At 49.6% G+C, this 20,181-nt stretch overlaps 1 protein-coding gene and 1 non-coding gene across 2 annotated transcripts; both read right to left on the bottom strand.

The window, feature by feature from the left end:
• Positions 1–83: 83 nt before the first annotated feature.
• On the bottom strand, positions 84–19,986 carry LOC117712989 (optic atrophy 3 protein homolog). The gene is made up of 2 exons (XM_034509254.2): positions 19,760–19,986; positions 84–3,193 (listed from the first exon to the last, which is right to left on the bottom strand). The coding sequence occupies exons 1-2, from the start codon at positions 19,899–19,901 to the stop codon at positions 2,799–2,801; spliced, it is 537 nt and encodes a 178-aa protein (XP_034365145.1). The 5' UTR covers positions 19,902–19,986; the 3' UTR covers positions 84–2,798.
• LOC117700056 (U1 spliceosomal RNA) lies at positions 5,795–5,951 on the bottom strand. The gene has a single exon (XR_004605383.1). It is a non-coding gene; the product is annotated as a U1 spliceosomal RNA (small nuclear RNA).
• Positions 19,987–20,181: the final 195 nt, after the last annotated feature.

The following is a 20,181-nucleotide window of genomic DNA, read 5'->3' as shown; positions in this document are numbered from 1 at the left end:
ATGGTGGCCAGTGCCTCCATCTGTCAGTCTACTGGATTTTTTCAATTAAAAAACACACACAAATAAAACTGAAGACAACCAGCTTCATTCATAAATTTATTCTCCTCCTTCTCCCCTTGTGGGAAATATGTAACACTGCAGGGAGAAGAAAGCCAGAGCCATGAAAGCTGCTCTGGCCTCCTGTCCTGCAGAGACTTCTGGAACCATACACCGTACCACACTTTCTTCCCGCACCGTCACCGTGGGTGAGGCTGCCACGGGCCTACCATGTCCACACACATCAGGACCACATGAAGGCTCCACTGGGTCAGGTTGGGCCCAGAGGCCTACTTTCATGCTTGGGTAACCCGAAGGTGACATTTCATCTTCATGCCTGTTTCCTCTCAAGCAAGCAGAGAAAATATTCCTATGGGGTTCTTCACCAACAGTGAAGCTGGTCTGTTGGAGTAATTACTGACCTGACGGAGCCCAGCGCTCTCACCCGTCTTGGCTTTGCCATAACTGCTGTGGACTGACTCAGGGCAGGTGGACAGGGCTGGCTGTTAGTGACAGCGGTAACCATGGCAATCGGGCAGCTTCCCTAGCTCCTCTGTCTTCCCGTCATCATGTAGCCATGTGTGCCCTTTGTCCCCAGTTAGGCTCTCACCTAAGTTTAAAGACACCAACTTCTGCCTCTTCTAGAAGAAACGGAGGTACAGTTCAGTATTAGTTCCAGTCTGGGGAATCCTGGGGATGGGTCATTTTCTTTTTTTTTTGGTGTTTTCGAGACAGGGTTTCTCTGTGTAGTCCTGGCTGTCCTGGAACTCACTCTGTAGAACAGGCTGGGCTCGAACTCAGAAATCCACCTGCCTCTGCCTCCCAAGTGCTGGGATTAAAGGCGTGTGCCACCACTGCCCAGCGGATGGGTCATTTTCAACCCCTTGCGGGGAGCCCTACAAGTGCCACCTCTAGGGACAAGGGCCAGGGAGAATGAACCTGTTTCCTATATTTAGAGATCTTGGGTATAGCCCAGGGCTTTTCTGACAGTGGGCAGAAACCCAGTGCCTCTGGCCACTGGGAAGACGTTGGGCCTTCCTCTCACTTTGTCCTGCAGCCAGAACCATCTGGGTCCTCTGGTCCTTCTTCCTCACCCTTTGTAGCTGGTCCCTCCTGAGGTCTTGGCCAAGTCCCTTAGCTTCCCTTTTCCTGGGCCTCAGTCTCCCAATGTGGGAAAGAGCTCACAGGGTGAGTCTCAGCCCCTTCTCCCCCAGAGCCAAAACCTCTGCCTTTCCTCCAAGGTTTCTGTCTTTCTTTTTATTTTTCATCTTTTTTTTTTTTTTTTTTTCTCCTTAAAGACAGGGTGGCTTCCTGTGGTTCAGCAGGCTGCCGTGGAACTCACAATGGGACCCAGGCTCATTCCTGCCTCAGCCCCTGAGCACTGGAATTCCAGGTATGTGGCTTTCTCTATTGTTAATGAACACTGGCCTAGTCTGGAGGTCCATGGTGATCATGCCTCTCTTATATCCTTAGGAGGTCTCCTTATTCTATGGCTCCTTCCATCAGGAACTGAACAGCCATGACAGAGACTATTGCCCTCACAATCCTTCTGGAGCTATAGTGGTTAGCCCAACTCCAGAAGCTATGGGTAGGCTGCCAAATGGCCAAGCAGCATAGCAGGGCTATAGCATAGACTTTCTTCATAAGTCTTCTTAGAACAGCAGGCAACAAGCTGAATAGAGGGCCTTCAGAAGAAAACCCCATGTCCTAATCTGGGACCTATGTGTCCCCATTTAGAAAAAGGGTCTTCAGAGATGTAATAAAGGCTCTTTCAATGTGGTCATCCTGGATTCAGGGTAGATCTTGTATTCAGAGCAGGTGTCCTTGCAGGAGACAGATGGGGGAAGAGAAAGCCACATGAAGACAAGACACAGAGTCCAGGAGATATGGAGTCCCTGAAGCCAAAAGAAAGTGGAACCCAAACACCCTGACCTCTGCTACTGGCTTCCAGAATGGTGGGAGGACAGGTTACTCTGTGTCCTCCATCACGTTTCTAGCAATATGTCATGTCTGGGGGAGTGGGCAAGGAAGGTGGGACCAACAGAAAGGGTGAGGATCCAGGCCTGCAGGGGTATGGAGGGTCACATCTAACCCACCCAACTGAAAATGCCACTGAAGGACATAAGAAAATATGTGCCACCTGAAACAAGGTCCAGGGACTCTTAGGACAGGGTAGCGGGGCTGCAACTGAGACAGGCAGGTCAGATTCAAGCCAGCTAGGATCAGTTTGTGTTGAGGGAGGGAATGGGGTAATGCCACAGGCTGAGGGGATCTGTACAGCCACGATCCCCTTGGGACCTCAGAAGGAGAATGAGGAGAGAGAATTAGGGCATCGATTGCACTGTGCTGCCTCCATGGGAGCTACACTGACCTGAGGCAAGGCTCACGGTGGCCTGTGCCCACCAAAGGAAGGAGGCGTTCCAATGATGTAGACAAGGTGACCTTGTCTACATCCTGATCAAGCTTGAGCCCTGGCTCCATTTCTTGCCTTTGCTAGAGCAGTGGAGAGACAGGTTGGCCAATGTGGTTCCTGGTGGGGCTGAGCACTTTGAGCCAGAGGCTGGATGGACTCAGAATGCTTCTTCTGAGTGCTCCCTGGAGGAAATGCCCAGATTCTGCCAGTAAGGGGTGACCACACGTCACAGCTACATCAAGGTCCTCATGGTTTCTGCTAGGCCAGAGCAGACCAGGCCAGGAGGTGTGAGGAGAAGGCCCTACTGGGGGCCACACAGCCACAGACAAGTCCAGGCCCCAGCAGCTAGCTACTTGGAAGATGCTGTCTGGCACTTGGGAGTACAGTGAGCGCTGCAGACCTGGCCACGCACTTCCTGCAGCTCCTCCCGCAGCTCCTCCAGGGCACTCAAAGAGGGCATCGCTTGTGCCTGAGCCTGCAGCGCCTCTAGAGCAAGTGCCAGGCGGCCCACCTCATCCTGCAGCGCGTTCCAGGCTGCCCGCTGTTCCTCCTCCTTATTGCGCTGTTGAGTCTGGTGGCGCCAGTACTCCAGGACCAGGCAGCCTCCGCCCACAATGAAGATGGTGGCCTCACCCAGCAGCTCAGCACCCAGCTCTGCTGCTGCCTCCTCATTCAGCGGCTTGATGGTTGTGCCCCGGAAGCCCATGATGCGCATCTTGGTCCGCATCTCCACCCAGTGGTACACTGCAGGGGAGAGAAGGGTCAGCGGTGTTCCCAAGCCCCACCCCACACTTTCTTGTTCCAGTTGCAGTCAGAGACCAAGTTGGGAGTGGGAGGTCGCCTTAAGCAAGACCTGTCCCTTGCTTCACCCAGGGAACACAGTCTCCTCCCGAGGTAACCTGGGGGTTTTCTTCCCTCAGTACTAAGGTCAGAATCCAGGGCTTCATGCATGCTAGACACACTGCTACCACTAAGCTATACCCCATCATTTTTAGACAGACAGACAGACAAACAAGTGTAGCTCATATTGGCATTTAGCTCCCTATGTAGCCAAGGATGGCCTTTAATCTCTGACTCTGTTTTTCTACTTCCCCATGTGCTGGGATGACAAACATTACATCTTATCACTTTTTACTTCTTTCCAGGTGTAGCCCAGGCTGGTCTTGAACTCATGATCCTCCTGCCTCTGCCTCTTGAGTAGCTGGGGTAGTTCTGTACCATAAGGATCAGGCCTAGCTCCAGAGACATCCTTCAAAGCGCAAGAAGATTCCAGAGAGCAGCAATGAGCAGAAGCCTGCTGAGAGCAGAGGCCCTCAGAGGGGAAGCCATGCCCCTAGCAGGTCACAAGCACCCGCTCCCTGAGTGTTAAGAGCACACAAGGTGTAAAGGCTCAGCAGCCACATTCAGCTCCCACTGCCGCTCCTCAGGTCACCAGCTGTCTTCCTCCATGGCACTATCGCCCACTTCCCCAGCAAGAGACCAGCTCCCTTTCTTTTCCTTCCTAGAATGTAGAGGAGGGTTGCAGCTTTTGTGGGTCGGGAGGCTCCATCCTAGGTTCTCAGTGCAAACTGACAGAGCTAAGTGGCATGCACAGCTGCCTCCTTGCCTGGCCCCCGACTTCACTGGTCCGGCATCATGGGTGCCCATCAAGTGGAAGGAGATAGAGGCAGCGCCCAACCTAGCTCTTTTCCAAATGTCCTTTCAACAGTTTTTTTTTTTTTTTTTTTTTTTTTTCCTTTTTTTAGACAGTGTTTCTGTATGTAGCCCTGGTAGTCCTGGAACTTGCTCTGTAGACCAGGTTGGCCTCCAAATCAGAGATCCATCTGCCTCTGCTTCCCAAGTGCTGGGAAGGCGTGTGCCACCACTGCCCCACTAAGTCTTTGAGATGGTCTCACTATGCCTGGCTAACCTGGGAATCCACCATGTAGAGCCAGGCTGGCCTTGAGTTTGTAGTAATCCTCCTGCCTCAGCCTCTCAAGCTGTGGGCATCATAGGCATGCACCACCATTCTTGTCTTCATTTCAGTTTTTATTGTTTATTACACTGGTTTTTTTTGTTTGTTTGTTTTGTTTTGAGACATGGTGTCACGGGCTAGCCCTGGCTGAGACATGGTGTCACGGGCTAGCCCTGGCTGAGACATGGTGTCACGGGCTAGCCCTGGCTGATCTGGAACTCAATTTGTAGACCATGATGTCCTTTTCCTTCTTGCTTTCTTGTTTTTGTAACAGGTTCTCATGTAGCAATGCTGGCCTCAAACATGCTATACAGCCAAGGATGACCATCCTCCTGCCTCTGCCTGAGACCACAGGCATGTGTTACCATTCTGGCCTTATTACTGTATTTTTGAGACAGAGTCTCACTGTGTAAGCCAGGCTGGGACTGAACCCGGGGCAGAAAGCCTCCTATTTGTGATCCTCCTGCCTCAGCCTCCAAAGTGTTAGTAGGAAAGGTCTGTGGCACTGTGGTAGGCTTCAGAGTGAGTGTTGAGCTCACTGGGACACACAGGGCAGTCCCTAGATGTCTGAACAGTTTCCAGTACACTTTACATGCGTGTTGCATCTCAATGAGAATGTGCATCCAGGATTGGCAATGGCAAGATGGTACAGTACCTCAGAGTGTTCGACTGTCACCTAGCCTGATGACCCAAGTTCAATCCCTGAGACCCATGTGGCAGAAGAGAATCAACTCCTGTAAGTTGTCCTCTGACTTCCATATGCTCACTACTGGCATGTGGAAAAAACACACACACACACACACACACACACACACACACTATAATTTTAGCCAGATGTGGTGGTATAGGCTTTTTTTTTTTTTTTTTTTTTTTGAGACAGGGTTTCTCTGTGTAGCCTTGGCTGTCCTGGACTCACTTTGTAGACCAGGCTGGCCTCGAACTCAGAAATCCGCCTGCCTCTGCCTCCCAAGTGCTGGGATTAAAGGCGTGCGCCACCACCGCCCGGCTGGTATAGGCTTTTAATCCCAGTATTTAGGAGGCAGAGGCAGGAGGATCTCTGTGAGTTCAAGGCCAGCCTGGTCTACAGAGAAATCCAGGACAGCCAGGGCTACAGAGAGAAATTCTATATTGAAATACAAAAGCAAACAAACAAATAAAAAACTTAAGAAATTTACATACATGAGCTGAAGGGATGGCTCAGCGGCTAAGAGCACTTGCTGCTCTTCCAGAAGACCCAGGTTTGATTCCCAGCACCCACATGGCAGCTCACAACCTTCTGTAATTCTAGTCTCACAGGATCCACTGCAAGCAGGTGCACAGACATTCGCTCAGGCCAAACACAATACCAGGAAGTAATAAAAATAAATATTTTCTTTTCTCCCCCATGCCCCATAGGATAGATCAAACACAGTCCCCACTACCACAAATTACTCTGGAATTTCCTATATTTGGGGAAACTTCAGGGGCCAGCACATCTGGAGTACAATGGATAAGTCTCACTCTGGGAAACCCACCTTTATCATGGTATCTCCCCTGCCAGGTAAGTGTATAAAAACAAATCTTTAAAAAAAAAAAAAAAAATACAAAAGGGCTGGAGCGATGGCTCAGTCCTGGCTGCTCTTCCAGGTCTTAAGTTCAATTCGCAGCACCCACATGGCTCACAACATCTGTAATGGGATCTGATGCCCTCTTCTGGTGTGTCTGAAGACAGTTACAGTGTACTAATATGCATAAAATAAATAAATAATTCTAAAAAATACAAAGGAATGAATATCACTAATGAAACCATACTGAAGTGGTTTGGGTACAAGAAGGACTTATTTCTCAGCGTGTGCTGCCTCAGGGACTCGATTCTCTATGGAATATTCCCCATTTACAAAGCCAGGCTCACCATAAACTCCTAATAAGAGATCTAGCATCATTTGTCAAGATAATAGCATAATTAAATTACCACTGATGCTGCTGGTCAGTAATATCACATGGCTCCAAGTGGTCTCTGCCTTGTCCCAGTGGGCTCACTCTGAAGCCTACCACAGCGCCACAGACCTTTCTTACTAACACTTACAAGGCTGAGGCAGGAGGATCACAAATATGAGGCCAGTCTTGAGTATGTAGTGAAAGCTTGCCTCAAGAAAACAAAAGAACAGCCCGGCGGTAGTGGCGCACGCCTGTAATTCCAGCACTTGGGAGGCAGAGACAGGCGGATTTCTGAATTCGAGGCCATCCTGGTCTACAGAGTGAGTTCCAGGACAGCCAGGACTACACAGAGAAACCCTGTCTCAAAAACCAAAAAAAACAAAACAAAACAAAACAAAAGAACAGCCTGGAGAGACAGCTCAACTCTTCTTGACGAGAACCCACAACAGGTAGATCCAGCTACCAGCCATCCAACACCATTCTGGCCTTCATGGTACATATATATGTGTGCAGGCACACACATACACACATAAAATAAAAATAAAATTCAAAATTCAGCAAGAGATAGCCTTGCAGTTAAGAACAATGGTTGTTTTTTCAGATGACCCAGGTTTTATTCCCAACACGCACAGGGTGGCTCACACAGTTTGTAACTTCAGTTCCAGGGGATCCCAAGTCTTCTGGCCTCCACAGACACCAGGCACACAAGCACACAGACATACGTGTAGACAGATGCCCTGTGTAGCCAAGGCTGCCCCTGCTTCTGCCTCCACATGCTGGGATCACAGGTGTACACAGCACACTCCCCTCCCTGTCTGTCCCACTGTTGACTCACAGTCCTTCCTTCTAGAACAGCTCCTAGCACACGCAGGCACTAAACACAGGAGTGGTGACTAATGTAGGCTCCTAATGACTCTGCCACAGAATGACCTCTGCCTATGCTCACCACCCAGACTTGAACAGGCCAGCTGGGCTTAGGAGAGGGGTACCTGGGAGTTCTGGAGGCTGGGGGCTCAGTGTGCTCAGAGCTGGACAGTCCTGGGTTCCAGCCCTACACTTGCTGCTTAGTTGCTGTGTGACTGGTCAGGATTCCAAACAGCACAGTGCATCTGCTCCCGTTTTGTAAATGTGGAGAGCAGCAGGTAGGAGTGGGTGCAAGTGCGGGTGCTCCAAGCATGGCTCCGAGGGTTGCTGGCTCATCATCCCAGGAGTGAGCAAGGGCTGTAGCAATGTGATGGGAGAGAGCAGGGCTGCCTGAGGAATGGAACTGGAGTTGAGCCCTAGAGCACTGTGGCTAAGGCTACAGGGAGTCAGGCTGTCTGGCTTGAAGCCCATGCTGAGCCATTTACCACCTCCTGCCCTGAGGCCTCAGTTTCTTCATCTGTGGGGCTTAAAATGGCCATAGTAGAGGTGCACTGACTTGAGCCTGTAATTCCAGTCCTTGGGAGGCTGATGATTAAGACTGTTTCAGACTAGCCTGAGCTACACAGAAAGACTGTCTTAGTTAGGGCTTTACTGCTGTGAACAGACACCATGACCAAGGCAAGTCTTATAAGGACAACATTTAATTGGGGCTGGCTTACAGGTCAGAGGTTCAGTCCATTATCATCAAGGCAGGAACATGGCAGTATCCAGGCAGGCATGGTGCAGGAGGAGCTGAGAGTTCTACATCTTCATCTGAAGGCTGCTAGCAGAATACTGGCTTCCAGGCAGCTAGGACAAGGGTCTTAAAGCCCACACTCACAGCGACACACTTACTCTAACAAGGCCACATCTCCAAGTAGTGCCACTCCCTGGGCCAAACATATACAAACGGTCATAAAGACCTGTCTCTGTGCCACCGCAGGGCAGCACGTGACCAGGACATAGTAGTCTGCCACAGGATTTGAAAGGGCATTTTCCACCTTCATAAGTCTTTGTCTCTCTCCCTCTGAACAAGTTTTCACATGGCCTAGGCTGGCCTGGAACCTGCTGGTAGCTGAGGGTGGCCTGAGTTTCTAATCCTACTACCTCCACCCAGCAAGCACCGGATTCACAGGCATGTGTCTCCACACCTGGCCGCTCCTCAGCATAGAACCCAGGGCCCCAACACACACTTTATCACTAACCCTCCTGAAGTTAAAAAAAAAAAAAAAAAAAATGCATGGTGTGAGGCTTTGGAGATGCCTAGTGGTTAAGAGCACTGACTGAGTTCAGTTCCAGCAACCACATAGCAGCTGACAGCTGTCTATAACACCAGTTCCAGCAGATCCAACACTATCTTCTGAACGCCTCAGGTACCTAGCATGTGTTTCAGTTAAAAGAAAAGAAGTAAGAAGTTTGGTGCTCAGAGGTCATGAGACCGGCCTGAATTAAAAAAAAAAAAAAAAAAAGTCAGCAAACCACTGAGAGGTGCTTTACTGTCTAGTCAGCAGAAGGTCTGACTGCAGGTTTGGTTAAGATTTATTGGCTGGTTTTCAACAAGCTTGAGAGGAGTACAGAGACTTTTTGTTTGGTTTGTTTGTTTGTTTGTTTGTTTGTTTTTCGAGACAGGGTTTCTCTGTGTAGCCCTGGCTGTCCTGGAACTCACTCTGTAGACCAGGCTGGCCTCGAACTCAGAAATCCACCTGCCTCTGCCTCCCAAGTGCTGGGATTAAAGGCATTGGCCACCACTGCCCGGCGAGAGGAATAAGAGACTTTTGGAACGCCGACTGTCAGGTAGTAGCTATTCAGTCAGCTTTCTGTGCCATGCAGCTAGAGCAAGCCCAGGTGCAGGACAAAGCTGAAGAACTGACTTGGGCGCCCTCTCCTGTCTGTTCACAGTACTGCGGCAGCCTAGGCAAGGAGAGTCTGTGATACAGCACTATAAACCAACTAGCCTTCAAACACAGTGGGAGGACCTGAAGAGGTTACTTGTTTTTGTAGCTAGGAGACAGAAGCAGGCTAGGCACTTAGCTATATGCCCCCTCTGTTGTGCTGAGAGAATCTCCCATAGCCCAGGCTGACCTCAGACTTACTGAGTAGCTGAAGACCTAAAAGTCTTGATCCTCCTGCCTCCACTTCTCAAATGCCAGGTGTGTGCCACCAAGCCTAGCCCCAGTTGGTTAAAAAATGTTTCTTTTCAGACAGGCTCAGTGGCCAAGCTTGGTCCTAAACTCACAACCTTGCAGCACCAGCCTCTTGAGTGGCTGGGATTCTATGAGTATAGCACTCAGTCAAGCAGCAAGAGTTGCCTGGGGGCATCTAAACGTCGGCCCAGACCTGCACTGAGGACCCACAGTAAGCACTGCTACTGTTTTCTGAGGCAGGAGTTCACTCTTTGTCCCAGGTTGGCCTTGAATTATCAGCAATCCTATCTTAGGCTTCTGAGGGTTGGAACTATAGGTGTGAGTCGCCACGACAGAAGGAAGGCATTGTTTCGTGTACACAAGAATACTGGGGGGTGGGGGTTAGCATGGATAAAAAAATTTCTAAAATACAATTAATGAAGACCAGGCAGAGTGGTCCATGCCTTCAATCTCAGCACTCAGGAGGCAGCAACAAGTGTTTCTCTGTGAGTTTGAGGCCAGCCTGGTCTACAGAGTTCCAGGATAGCCAGGATTACACAGAGAAACCCTGTAAACAACAACAGAAAGAAAGAGAAAGAAAGACTGAAAGAAAGAATAAAAAATAATTAATGCCACCCCTTTTGTTTTTTTTATACTTACATACATTATGTTAGCAAGATACATAACTGGTAATAATGAATAATGCACGCACGCACGCACGCACGCGCACACACACACACACACACACACACACACACACACACACACACGAAAGTGTTTCCTTGAGTGTTTGGAGGTCAACAGCAACAGCCTGGCTGCCACAGAGCTGATGTTGAGAGCTGATGTGACACTCTCAAGACTATAAATAGATCTCGGGGAAGTGACTTTCTCTGAGAGCATTAAAAATAAAAATTCCAGTGCTTCCCCAGGCCAGCTGGGCCAAGCCATGTAGGTGGCACTCCTGGGCATCTCAGGCAAGTACTCACAAAGCCATATTGTGCCTACAGGTCATCTACCTGCTGCTCAGCCAACCCTTACGCAGCTGTCCTGTTTTTATTTTTTATTTTTTTCATTTTTTTGGTATTTCGAGACTTCTTTCTTTCTTTCTTTCTTTCTTTCTTTCTTTCTTTCTTTTTTCTGAGACAGGGTTTCTCTGTGTAGCCCTGGCTGTCCTGGAACTCACTCTGTAGACCAGGCTGGCCTCGAACTCAGAAATCCGCCTGCCTCTGCCTCCCAAGTGCTGGGATTAAAGGCGTGCGCCACCACTGCCCGGCAACGCAGCTGTCCTTAATCTAATATTTCTTTCTCTCTCTCTCCCTCTTTCCCTCCCTCCGTCACGTCCTTCCTTGAGACAGAGTCTCACCATAGAGCTGTCTAGCCTGGTTTAGGCTGGCTTCCAGTTGACAGAGATCTACCTGCCTCTGCCTATGTGCTGGGATTAAAGACGTGCACACCATATACCATGGCCCTTTCTGTCTGCAGCGTGTGCTGCCGGGATGGACCCAGGGCCTTGTGCATGGCGAGCAAGCCCACACCTACTGGGCAGCACAGCACTAGCCTTTCTTCTCTTTGTTTCTTTCTTTTTGTCATATTTGTTTGTTGAGATGTTTTTCAGGAACCCAGCTGGCCTGAAACAACTAAGTCTCCTGCCTCCACCTCCTAGGTGCTGGGACTACGGGTGTGAGCCACTGCATCTGGCTCTTTCTTTGGTTTTTGAGATAGGACCTCACTGTATAGCCCAGGCTTGCCTGGAACGTGAGATCTCCTGCCTGTCTCCCCAGGCTTTGGGATTACAGGCAAGTGCCACCATGTCTAGCTAGACCTAGTTCTCTGAGGTGTGACCAGTTGGGGCTGTCATTTTTAGGTGTTCTAATGGTTCTATTTCTCCAGTTTCCTGGCAATTTTCAATTTTACTTGTATTTATCACTCCACTTTTTAATCTTTTTAACATATACACTTAGGTATTTTTGGTTTTGATTTTTTGTTTTTTGGGTTTTTTTTTGTTTTTTGTTTTTGTTTTGTTTTGTTTGTTTTGTTTTGTTTTATGAGAGAGTCTCATGTAGCTCAGGCTGACTTCAAACTCAGAATATTGCCAAGAATGTCCATGAGCTTCAGATCTTCTTGCCTCCACCTCCAGAGTGCTGGGTAAGGTGGTGTGTAAGCACGTCCTGTATGCACTGCTGGGCCTGGCCCAGGGCTTCATGCACGCCAGACGAGCTCTCTACCAACCCAGCCCCAGGCTCAGCTTTAACTCTGCTATTTTAACTTCATGTCTGGTAATACTGTGATCTGCAGGGTTTACAGGTCTCAGCTTGCCAGACTCTCTTCAGGCTCCCACTCAGTGTGGTGGCCCGCTGTCTACAGGGAATGCATTCTTCTACTGTTGTCCCATGAGTGCCACAGTATCATATGAACTTCTCTAAGCCAGATACCAAGAGGTACAGCAGACACATTCCTTTTTAACAGGCTATAACTTAGGCCACAGAAAGACTAGCCAGTGGCCACAAGCTCAGGGACAACATGTTCATGTGGAGGCTGAGGAGACAGCCAGTGCCAGAGCAGGTTTAGGTTCCATGTCCAGTACAAAATAGCATTAAAGACAACAGTAATAATGAACCTGACCAACTCCACTAGGAGCTGAGGCTGTCTGTGGCCTTCACAGGGTGGCTTGCACAGGCAGCCTCTTGCCTAGCTTCCCTGCAGCATGACTCCCATCCCCCAGGCCATTAGAAGCTGGAAAGGTCCCAGAGGATCAAGTGGCCTGGGTCTAGCCCTTCCCTTGCTGTAGAAGACCTGGTTTTTCTTTCTGGAAAACTCAAACACTCAGTTTATAAGAAGGTGTGGTTAAGCATGGAGCGTCTGCAGGCAGGCTGGGAAACTGGATACTTTCGCAGGTGGCCCTGTCCCTCACAGCCACCTTGTGAGTTTGACTTCCTCACCTGTCTTTATTCCTAGCTATTTTCTCAACGTGAGCTTCTTTTTCCCCTTGTTGTGTGCCTCCATTGCTGAAGTGCTTTGTTTTGAGAAAGGGCCTCATGAGTCCTATAACTCAGTCCAGAGCTGAGGACGAATGACCGTGAACTCCAGATCTCTTGCCTCTACCTACCTAGTGCATAAATTACAGGTGTGTGCCACCTGCCCACCCTTCTTGGCTTATGAGGCAGGACCTCACGCTGGAGCCCAGTGTGATGCAGGTATCCTCATGCATCAGCTTCCCACTTGCTGGGATTACAGGTGTGTGGTACCATTCTTGGCTCTAACTGTACCTTCTGATCAAATAACCATTGTTAACATGCTAGAATTGGAGAGAGGAGGCCCAGACTTGCACAAGTGGTAAGCCTGTGAGAGCCAACTGTAAGGCAGGGCTCAAAGCCCATATGGCTGCACGCCCTAAGTGTGAGCTAGAGCAGCGTCAACAGCACACACGAGCTAACATTACCATGATGGAACAAGAAAAACAAACATGGCATCAAATGTTTGTGTATTCCAACTAACATTCACAATAACACTTAGGAGTTAGGCCAGGGCTAGGGTGTGGCTCAGTGGTCGAGCCCTTGCCTAGAATGCTTGAGACCCTGAGTTCAACCCTTAATTTTATAAAAAACATTTTTTCCTTTGTCATACTAACTTATAAAAGTGTCAGGTCATTCAAAAACAGACTATGAAACCAGGGCCCAGAGAGGTTAAATAACTCTTGCCCACGTTCCTTAGGCTGGGCTGTGGGCCATGCTGTTGACTGGCCTCAGAGTATACTGAGGGCACTGGCCATCAGTCATAAGTACTCTACTCTGCAGAAAGGCAATGGTATGCCCAGGACACACCCAGAGGAAATCAAAAAGCAGGGACACAAGGGCAGAAAGCCTTTATCAGTGTACCAAGCCCTATTTTTACACGACAACAGACTCTGTGCCCTCCCAGCCACTGAGAATGACCAGGTCCATGGGCTCTAGGTCAGAGTCTTCCACACTCACACAAGAATCTCAGGGGTAAGTTTTATAACTACCTCCTTTTGTTGTTTTGACAGAATCTCATATAGCCCAGGCTGACCTCAAACTGCCTAGTAACCAAGGTGAACCTTAAACACTCTTCCTCCTGTTCTCAGACTCCCAGTGCTGGCATTAAAAACATGCACAACAATGGCCAGATGCTTGCTTGGTTTTGGGATACAGAACAGATGCTCAGAGAGGGCAGCCTGCTCTGAACATCACAGAGCCAGTCAGTGGTGATACCAGGATTTCAAATCCAAGCGTGTCTGTGCTGTGGTTGAGTATGCCACTTTTTGTGTGCCAGCCAGTGCAGTCTCTTCCTGCACCATGTGTAGCCCGTACTCAGGGCTGCTCTGACTGACAGAGCCATGGGGATAACACTGTACATCCAGGCCCTCCTCTTAATGGCCTACAGCACCCACTTCCCACTGAACGGGAAACTCAGTGTGTTTTTGTAAGTCCAGGGCGATGAGCCGGCTGGGGAGTCTGCTGGGAGGACTACAGGGAGAGGCCATGGAGCTGGCGGTGCCAATGCTCCATGGTGGCACCTGCCACCTGTCGCCTGCCACTCAGCTCCTGCACCCCAACAGAGGAACCTCCAAGCAGAGCCCAGCCAAACCACAGACTAAAGAAACAAAGGGGTCCCTGCTGTCTGTCAGGTGTGGTGGTAGATGACTGTAATCTTACTGTTGTGGAGGCTGAGGCAGGAAAGTCACATGAGTTTGAGGCCAGCCTGACCTGCATTGTGTAAGTCTGTCTCAAACATCACAACCCCCCCCCAAAGAAACAAACAAACCAACCCCAGAGCTGAGCTGGCTCTGAGGTTAAGAGCATCTCCTACTCTTGTAGAGGACTGGGCTTCATTCTCAGCATTCTGTCACTCCCAACCGCCTGCACCCAGCTCCAGGGGATTTGGCTCTCTCTTCTGGTCTACCTGCACACATGTGGCACACACGCATACACATGAGTAAAAATATATCTTGTTTTTTCTTAATTTAAAAAAGAAAAGGGGTCAGTGGGTTGCAAGCGTGAGACACCATGCCTAGCCTAGCTTTTCGTCCCTAGAATTCCAGCAGGAGTGTAATCCCCAGAAAACTCTACTCGTGGTTAAGAGAATAGAAACTTACCTAGACAGTGAAGACTTGAAAGTAGAGCCTTTAGGTCCTAAGATCACTATGATGAAGTCCAAACGCAGAATCCCAGAATCTCGACGGCATTATTGACAGAGACAAGCCACAGACACAGTGATGTCCCAGAATTCTACCATCAAGAAGGCCATCAAAAGAGCTGAGTGGATGCAAATGGTACCCAGATTCTAAGGTAAATAAACCTCTTTTCTTTATATACCTAATCTGCCTCAGGTATTCGGTTACAGTAATAAAAATACAACTAATATAAAAGTGGGCGTCTTTGAAGGACCGCAGCCTTGCTTACTGCATGTGGCGAACGAGGAGAATGAGAAGCAGGCTAGAAAGGAGTCAGCGTAAGTGAACGGGGCTTCCTGCCCAGAGTCACCCTCCGCTTCCCTGGAAGCACGTGTAACACACTTTGTGATGAAGGCTGGGGGAAGAGAGCACTTTGAACTTGCAGTAAATGTCTAAAATCTTAGCACTCCAAAGACCTCTGAAGGAAGAGGATAGCTACAAGTTCCAGGCCAGCACCCAGAACTGTACAACACTCTGTCTTCAAAAGCCAAAGAAGAACAAAATAAGCCTTCTGCCTTCACTGCACAGTGCATCGAGGAATAAGACCAAGTATAAGGGTGTTTTTTGCTCCCAGGAGCGTGGATCACCTGGGACAGGCAGGAACTACATATAGGGCAATCTTCTGTTTCATGACTACTGAACTTCCAGGGACTTCTTCCCTGTACTCTCTCAGCTGTAGCAGCCACAATGGCCTTCCAGGCTTTGTGGATAAGAAGGGGCAGGCAGCCCGATGTGGTGGCACACACCTTTAATCTCAGCACTGAGGAGAAGGCAGAGGTAGGAAGATCTCCACAAGCTCAAGGCTAGCATAGTCCACATAGTTCCAGGCCAAGCAGGGCTACAGACTGAGGCTCTGTCCTAGAAGAAAGTGAAGTACACATGAGGGCTGAGCGCCAGGATCCTCAGAGGGAGCAGCAGTGCGAGAGGCCCCTTGAGAGACGACTCTGGGAACTCAGAGGCACCACTCAACTAGCTGAGCCACAGCCACAGGCACCTAGCACTGTGAAGAAAGGAAAGACAGACTGAAAGAAAGCAGGCCCCTTGCTAGGTGGGGCTCTCCAGGCTCAGAACACCTCCAACAGCATGGTGGTGAGTCCTCTCTGCCTATCTGACATCTACTCTCCCACCTGACTCCTACCAGTTCTACTTCCAAACAAGTTTCCAGATCAATTACCACTGACAGGAAAGGAAGGTTGACTTGCTAACCTTGGGACTCAAGACCATGTCCACACATGTACATACCCACAAAGTCTGTGTGTCCCAAACCTATCCTTCCCCAGATAGATATCGACACACTGTACTTTGTGGGATCCCTGCCAAAGACACACAATTCAGATCCAGTTGCGGAAAGTTCCAGGCTGCAGAATTAATGTCCATGTCATGAAAAACAAGGGTGAACAGAGAGAACTGCGAAGAGCAGGGGCACCAGACCTCACACGGCCCAGGCTGGCCTCAAACTCCTGACCCGATCCCGTCCTTGCCTCCATCTTCCCAGGGTTAGCATGGCAGGCATTTGTCAGCATGCCCGACCCCGCCCACACCCTTGTACTAGAAAGCTCTCTTCCACTGGGACGCATCTGCCGCTAGTCATTTCACCCTGCTCACTCAGTATTTGAGACAGGGTCTCAAAAGATGTTCTGGTTGTGAATGCACTCTATTCCCCAGGCTGGTCTTGAACTTCCAATTCTCCTGCCTCTGCCTCCCAGGTAGCTGGGATTATAGGCTTAGCTAGCCAAATTTTTTTAGTATCAAATAATACTGCAGATTAAAGGCTACCAAGCTGGTCTGTGGAAGCTGTCTCCTTGATGCATCCACGCTCAGCCAGTGATTACCAAAGATCTATTAAAATATAACTCAGGAGGTGCACACCAGGCCCCACCTTGCCTTAAGGAACTACTACAGTCAACAGCTGCTGGAGGAAGGGAGACTTATTTTTCACTGAGAGGTAATGCCACGGTCAGACTAGTATAACCCCTCACCCATGCACAGCCAACCAACTCAACAGATTTTAAAAAATAATAATAACAAGCCATCTTGTTGTTTGTTTTTGGAGACAAGGTTTCTCTGTGTAGCCCTGGCTGGCCTCAACCTCAAAGATTTGCCTGCCTCTGCCTCCTGAGTGCTGGGATTAAAGGTGCCTGCGCCACCACTGCCTGGCTATAGGAAGCCACCTTTAATTTCAGAGCTCCAGAGGCAGGGAGGTCTCTGTGAGTTCAGCATGGTCTGCAGCCAGTTCTAGACCAGCCAGGCAACCCTGTGAGAGCCTGTGTCAAGGAAGGAAAAGGAATGAGATAAGAGAGAGGGCTGATTGGAAAGGGGAGGGGAATCAGTGGGAGTGGGCAAGAAAGGTTAACGGAATAGAAAACAGAGAAACTGTTGAAACCATACAATAAAATGTATAGATTTACATGCCTGTAAACCTGCATGTGGCAGTCAGAGACAGGGGTTCAGAAGTTTGAGGTCATCCTCTAGTATGTGGCAAATCTGAGGCCCACTGTGCTACATGAGAGTCAGTCACAAAAAATTAATAAATTATACCTTGAAGCTGAGGTGTGATTCAGTGGTAATCTTACCCAATGCACACAAACACCCTGTGTTCCATCTTCAAATCTTCACAGCCAAACACACACACACACACACACACACACACACACACACACACACGCACTCCCTTTCTACCCCCGTCTGTCTCTCACAACACACACTCACCATACACAGTCATCCACACTCACTATACACCACACACACATGCAAATGCACACGTACACTCAGGCATAGAATCTGATCCTCTACATCTCAAGGCTCAGAACCTTCTCATGAATCCTGGCCCCTCAGGACAAAGCCGTGGTGTTTGCAGTGGTCAGGCCCCGCCCCACAGGAGCAAGCTTCCTATTGCCATTGGTACCCTCCTTCAAATGTGCCAGATGCAGTGAGACCTCAGAACCCTTGCTTACGGAGCTCCTTGCTTACGGAGCTCCTTCCACCTGATTTCTTTTCTTCCACAGCAGCTGTTGCTACCTGACAGGCTTTTGTTTTTTGTTTTTGAAACTGGGGCTTATGTTAGAGCCCAGGCCGGCTGGAAGTCACTGTGTAGTCCAGGCTGGCTTCAAACTTGAGGCACTCCTGCCTCAGCGTCCCAAGTGCTGGAATGTGTCCCCATGCCTGACTAGACTTCCTGTTTTATATTTTAGGTATTGATGCCGGTTGTTGCCTGTCTTGCCCACAGGAATCCTTGAGACCCGGATCTCTTTGCATCTTCATACTCCTCTCAATAAGGCACCATTTCACGCATCATAAATGCACAGAGGGCATCCATACAGTGGGAGTGCAAGGCTGCTGCAACCACTAAGGACTCGGTGCCCTGCAGGCTGGGAGAATACAGCCTGGAACACAGTAGGAAGGCACTAACTGCTCCTGTCTCGTGAGAGCCTCTGTTCAGAACTGGAAACAGAGGCTCAGGTGGGTTACACTCACCTGCCAAAGTCATCATTTAAGGGGTAGGATTGAGCTGTTCCCTGAACCACACAGAGAAGACTAGTCCCAGGACTTGCACTCAATCTCCTGCCTCTGCTTTCCTAGTGCTGAGATTTACAAAGACATGGGACCAGGTTTTTTGTTTGTTTGCTTGGTTGGTTGGTTGGTTTTGTAGTCAGGGTTTTTCTGTGTAATAGCCCTAGCTGCCTTATAACTCACTCTGTGGACCAGGCTGGCCTTGAACTCAGAAATCTGAGATCCACCTGCCTCTGCCTCCCAAGTGCTGGGATTAAAGGCAAACACCACCATTGCAGGTTGGTTTGCTTGTCTGTTTTGTTTTTTTTTTTTTTTGTTGTTGTTGTTTGTTTTCGTTTGGTTTGGTTTTGAGACAAGGTCTCATGTATCCCAGACTGAACTCAATAAGGTATCTTAAGGTATCTGACCTCCTGTTCCTACTGCTTCAACCTCCAAAATACTGGGATGTGAGTCTTCATCATCATGCCTGGCTTCATAATCTAAGATTTTACCACTGTAAGACCTCTGGCACAGGCAGAAGCTCCACCAAACAGCAAGAGGACCAAAAATCTTATTAAACACATATAAACAAAAAGTCAAGGGTTCCCCTTAGTGCCCATGTTCCACCCTTGGAGCCAACAATGTCCCTCAGTGGTCTGGTGAGATCCTCACCCTTCAGGTCTCAGTTGGAATACTCCCTCTGCCAGGAAGTGCTCTTTGTACTCCATGTCAGGTCACATATCTAGTGTGCTCTGCCATCCCATCTAGATTGTCACTGTATGGGTCTTGGTTTGACAGAATGGTACTGGCATAGACCCTGTTGTTTCATAAGAAGGGTCAGCTCAAAACAGACACTCATAATATCATAATAAGCTACATGGGGCATTAGATAAACATGAACGATAGTTCTCGGCAAATTACAAAGACTTCCCCCTGGTCTCTGCTTCACAGAGATAGATGAGTCTTTCCTAGGAGCACCTATCTGGTGCGTTTGCAAAGTAAGTGAGGTCTCTGCTCAGGAGACTATCTTGGCTCACCTGGCCGCTCTAAACTCGAGACTGCCTACAGTCCCTGACAGTTCTGAGATAACGCTGACATATTAGGACCATATCTCCCAGTTCCCAGCCAAGAAACCTACACGGTGCGGCTACCCAACGAATAGACTGCTATGAGGAAACTCATAAACAGAAGGACGTCCATTCTGGGTTCATCCTTTGGCCAGCTCGCAAGATTCCATCACCATCACGACCCTAACTCAGTTTAAAACTAACGCACAAGCTCTGTGCTCTAAACCCAGGCTGATACGCAAAACACCCACAGGGCCGGAGGAAAAGTGAAGGACAAGCTGGCGATTCTGCAGTAAAGTGTGTCTTTCTCGTAAGGATGGCTCCGTAAGGGATAGCCAAGGGGGCTTCTTCTCAGTCCCGCCCCTAACTTCTGACAATAAGCCCCACCCTAATGTTTCTCATACCTCATTCTATTGGCTGGCGTAGACGTCAACCGCCACAAGCCCTCTTCCCTATTGGCTTGCATTCCAAACTCGCGCGGTGACGTCCCTGACTGCTCGCCCTTCTTCCCTATTGGGCGAGTGACACGCCCCTCTAGCAGAAGCCATCATCATTGGCTATAGCGTTTTGCCGGTTCGCGCCGCGATTGGTCAGGCACAGAAGCCATTTCCCTTGAACTAGAAGGGTCGGGAATGGAAGGGCTAGGGGCCTTGGGGTGAGACTCACGCTGGGCTGGCGGCAGGCAGATGTAGGTCTTGAAGAACTCGCTGCGGCGGGCGGCATCCTTGATGCGGTTGGCCAGCGGCTTGCTAACCTGCCGGATGCCCAAGTAGAACAGCTTTGCCATAGGGAATGCGCCCACCACCATCTTGGCGGCCGCCCTGGGCACGCGCAACCTTGCTGACTGGGCGGGGCGCCGCCGACCTCGCCGTTCCTCCCCCGCCCGCCGGTGGGCCGTGCGTGCTGCGTAAGGAGGGACTTGCCTACGTGCCTACGTACGAGCGTGCGTCTGCACGCTCGCGGCGGGGGTGGTGGGGAGGGTGTTTGTCTGCAGGGGGGCGCTCGTGACGTCACCGCGTCGACGCCTCGACGTCCGTACGTTGGGTATGCAAATATGCGGCGGAAGTGAAGCGTCAGAGGGCGGTGCC

This window comes from Arvicanthis niloticus, chromosome 1, assembly GCF_011762505.2.
Source record: "Arvicanthis niloticus isolate mArvNil1 chromosome 1, mArvNil1.pat.X, whole genome shotgun sequence".
Lineage (NCBI taxonomy): Eukaryota > Metazoa > Chordata > Mammalia > Rodentia > Muridae > Arvicanthis > Arvicanthis niloticus.
This window is presented reverse-complemented; position numbering and strand designations above follow the sequence as displayed.

Bases quoted from the DNA above. Each gene is read 5' to 3' on its own strand.
- LOC117712989 (XM_034509254.2), bottom strand. From the start codon at position 19,901: ATGGTGGTGGGCGCATTCCCTATGGCAAAGCTGTTCTACTTGGGCATC. The intron at 3,194-19,759 runs GTGAGTCTCACC...TCTCCCCTGCAG, and splicing joins CTGCCTGCCGCCAGCCCAGC to TGTACCACTGGGTGGAGATG.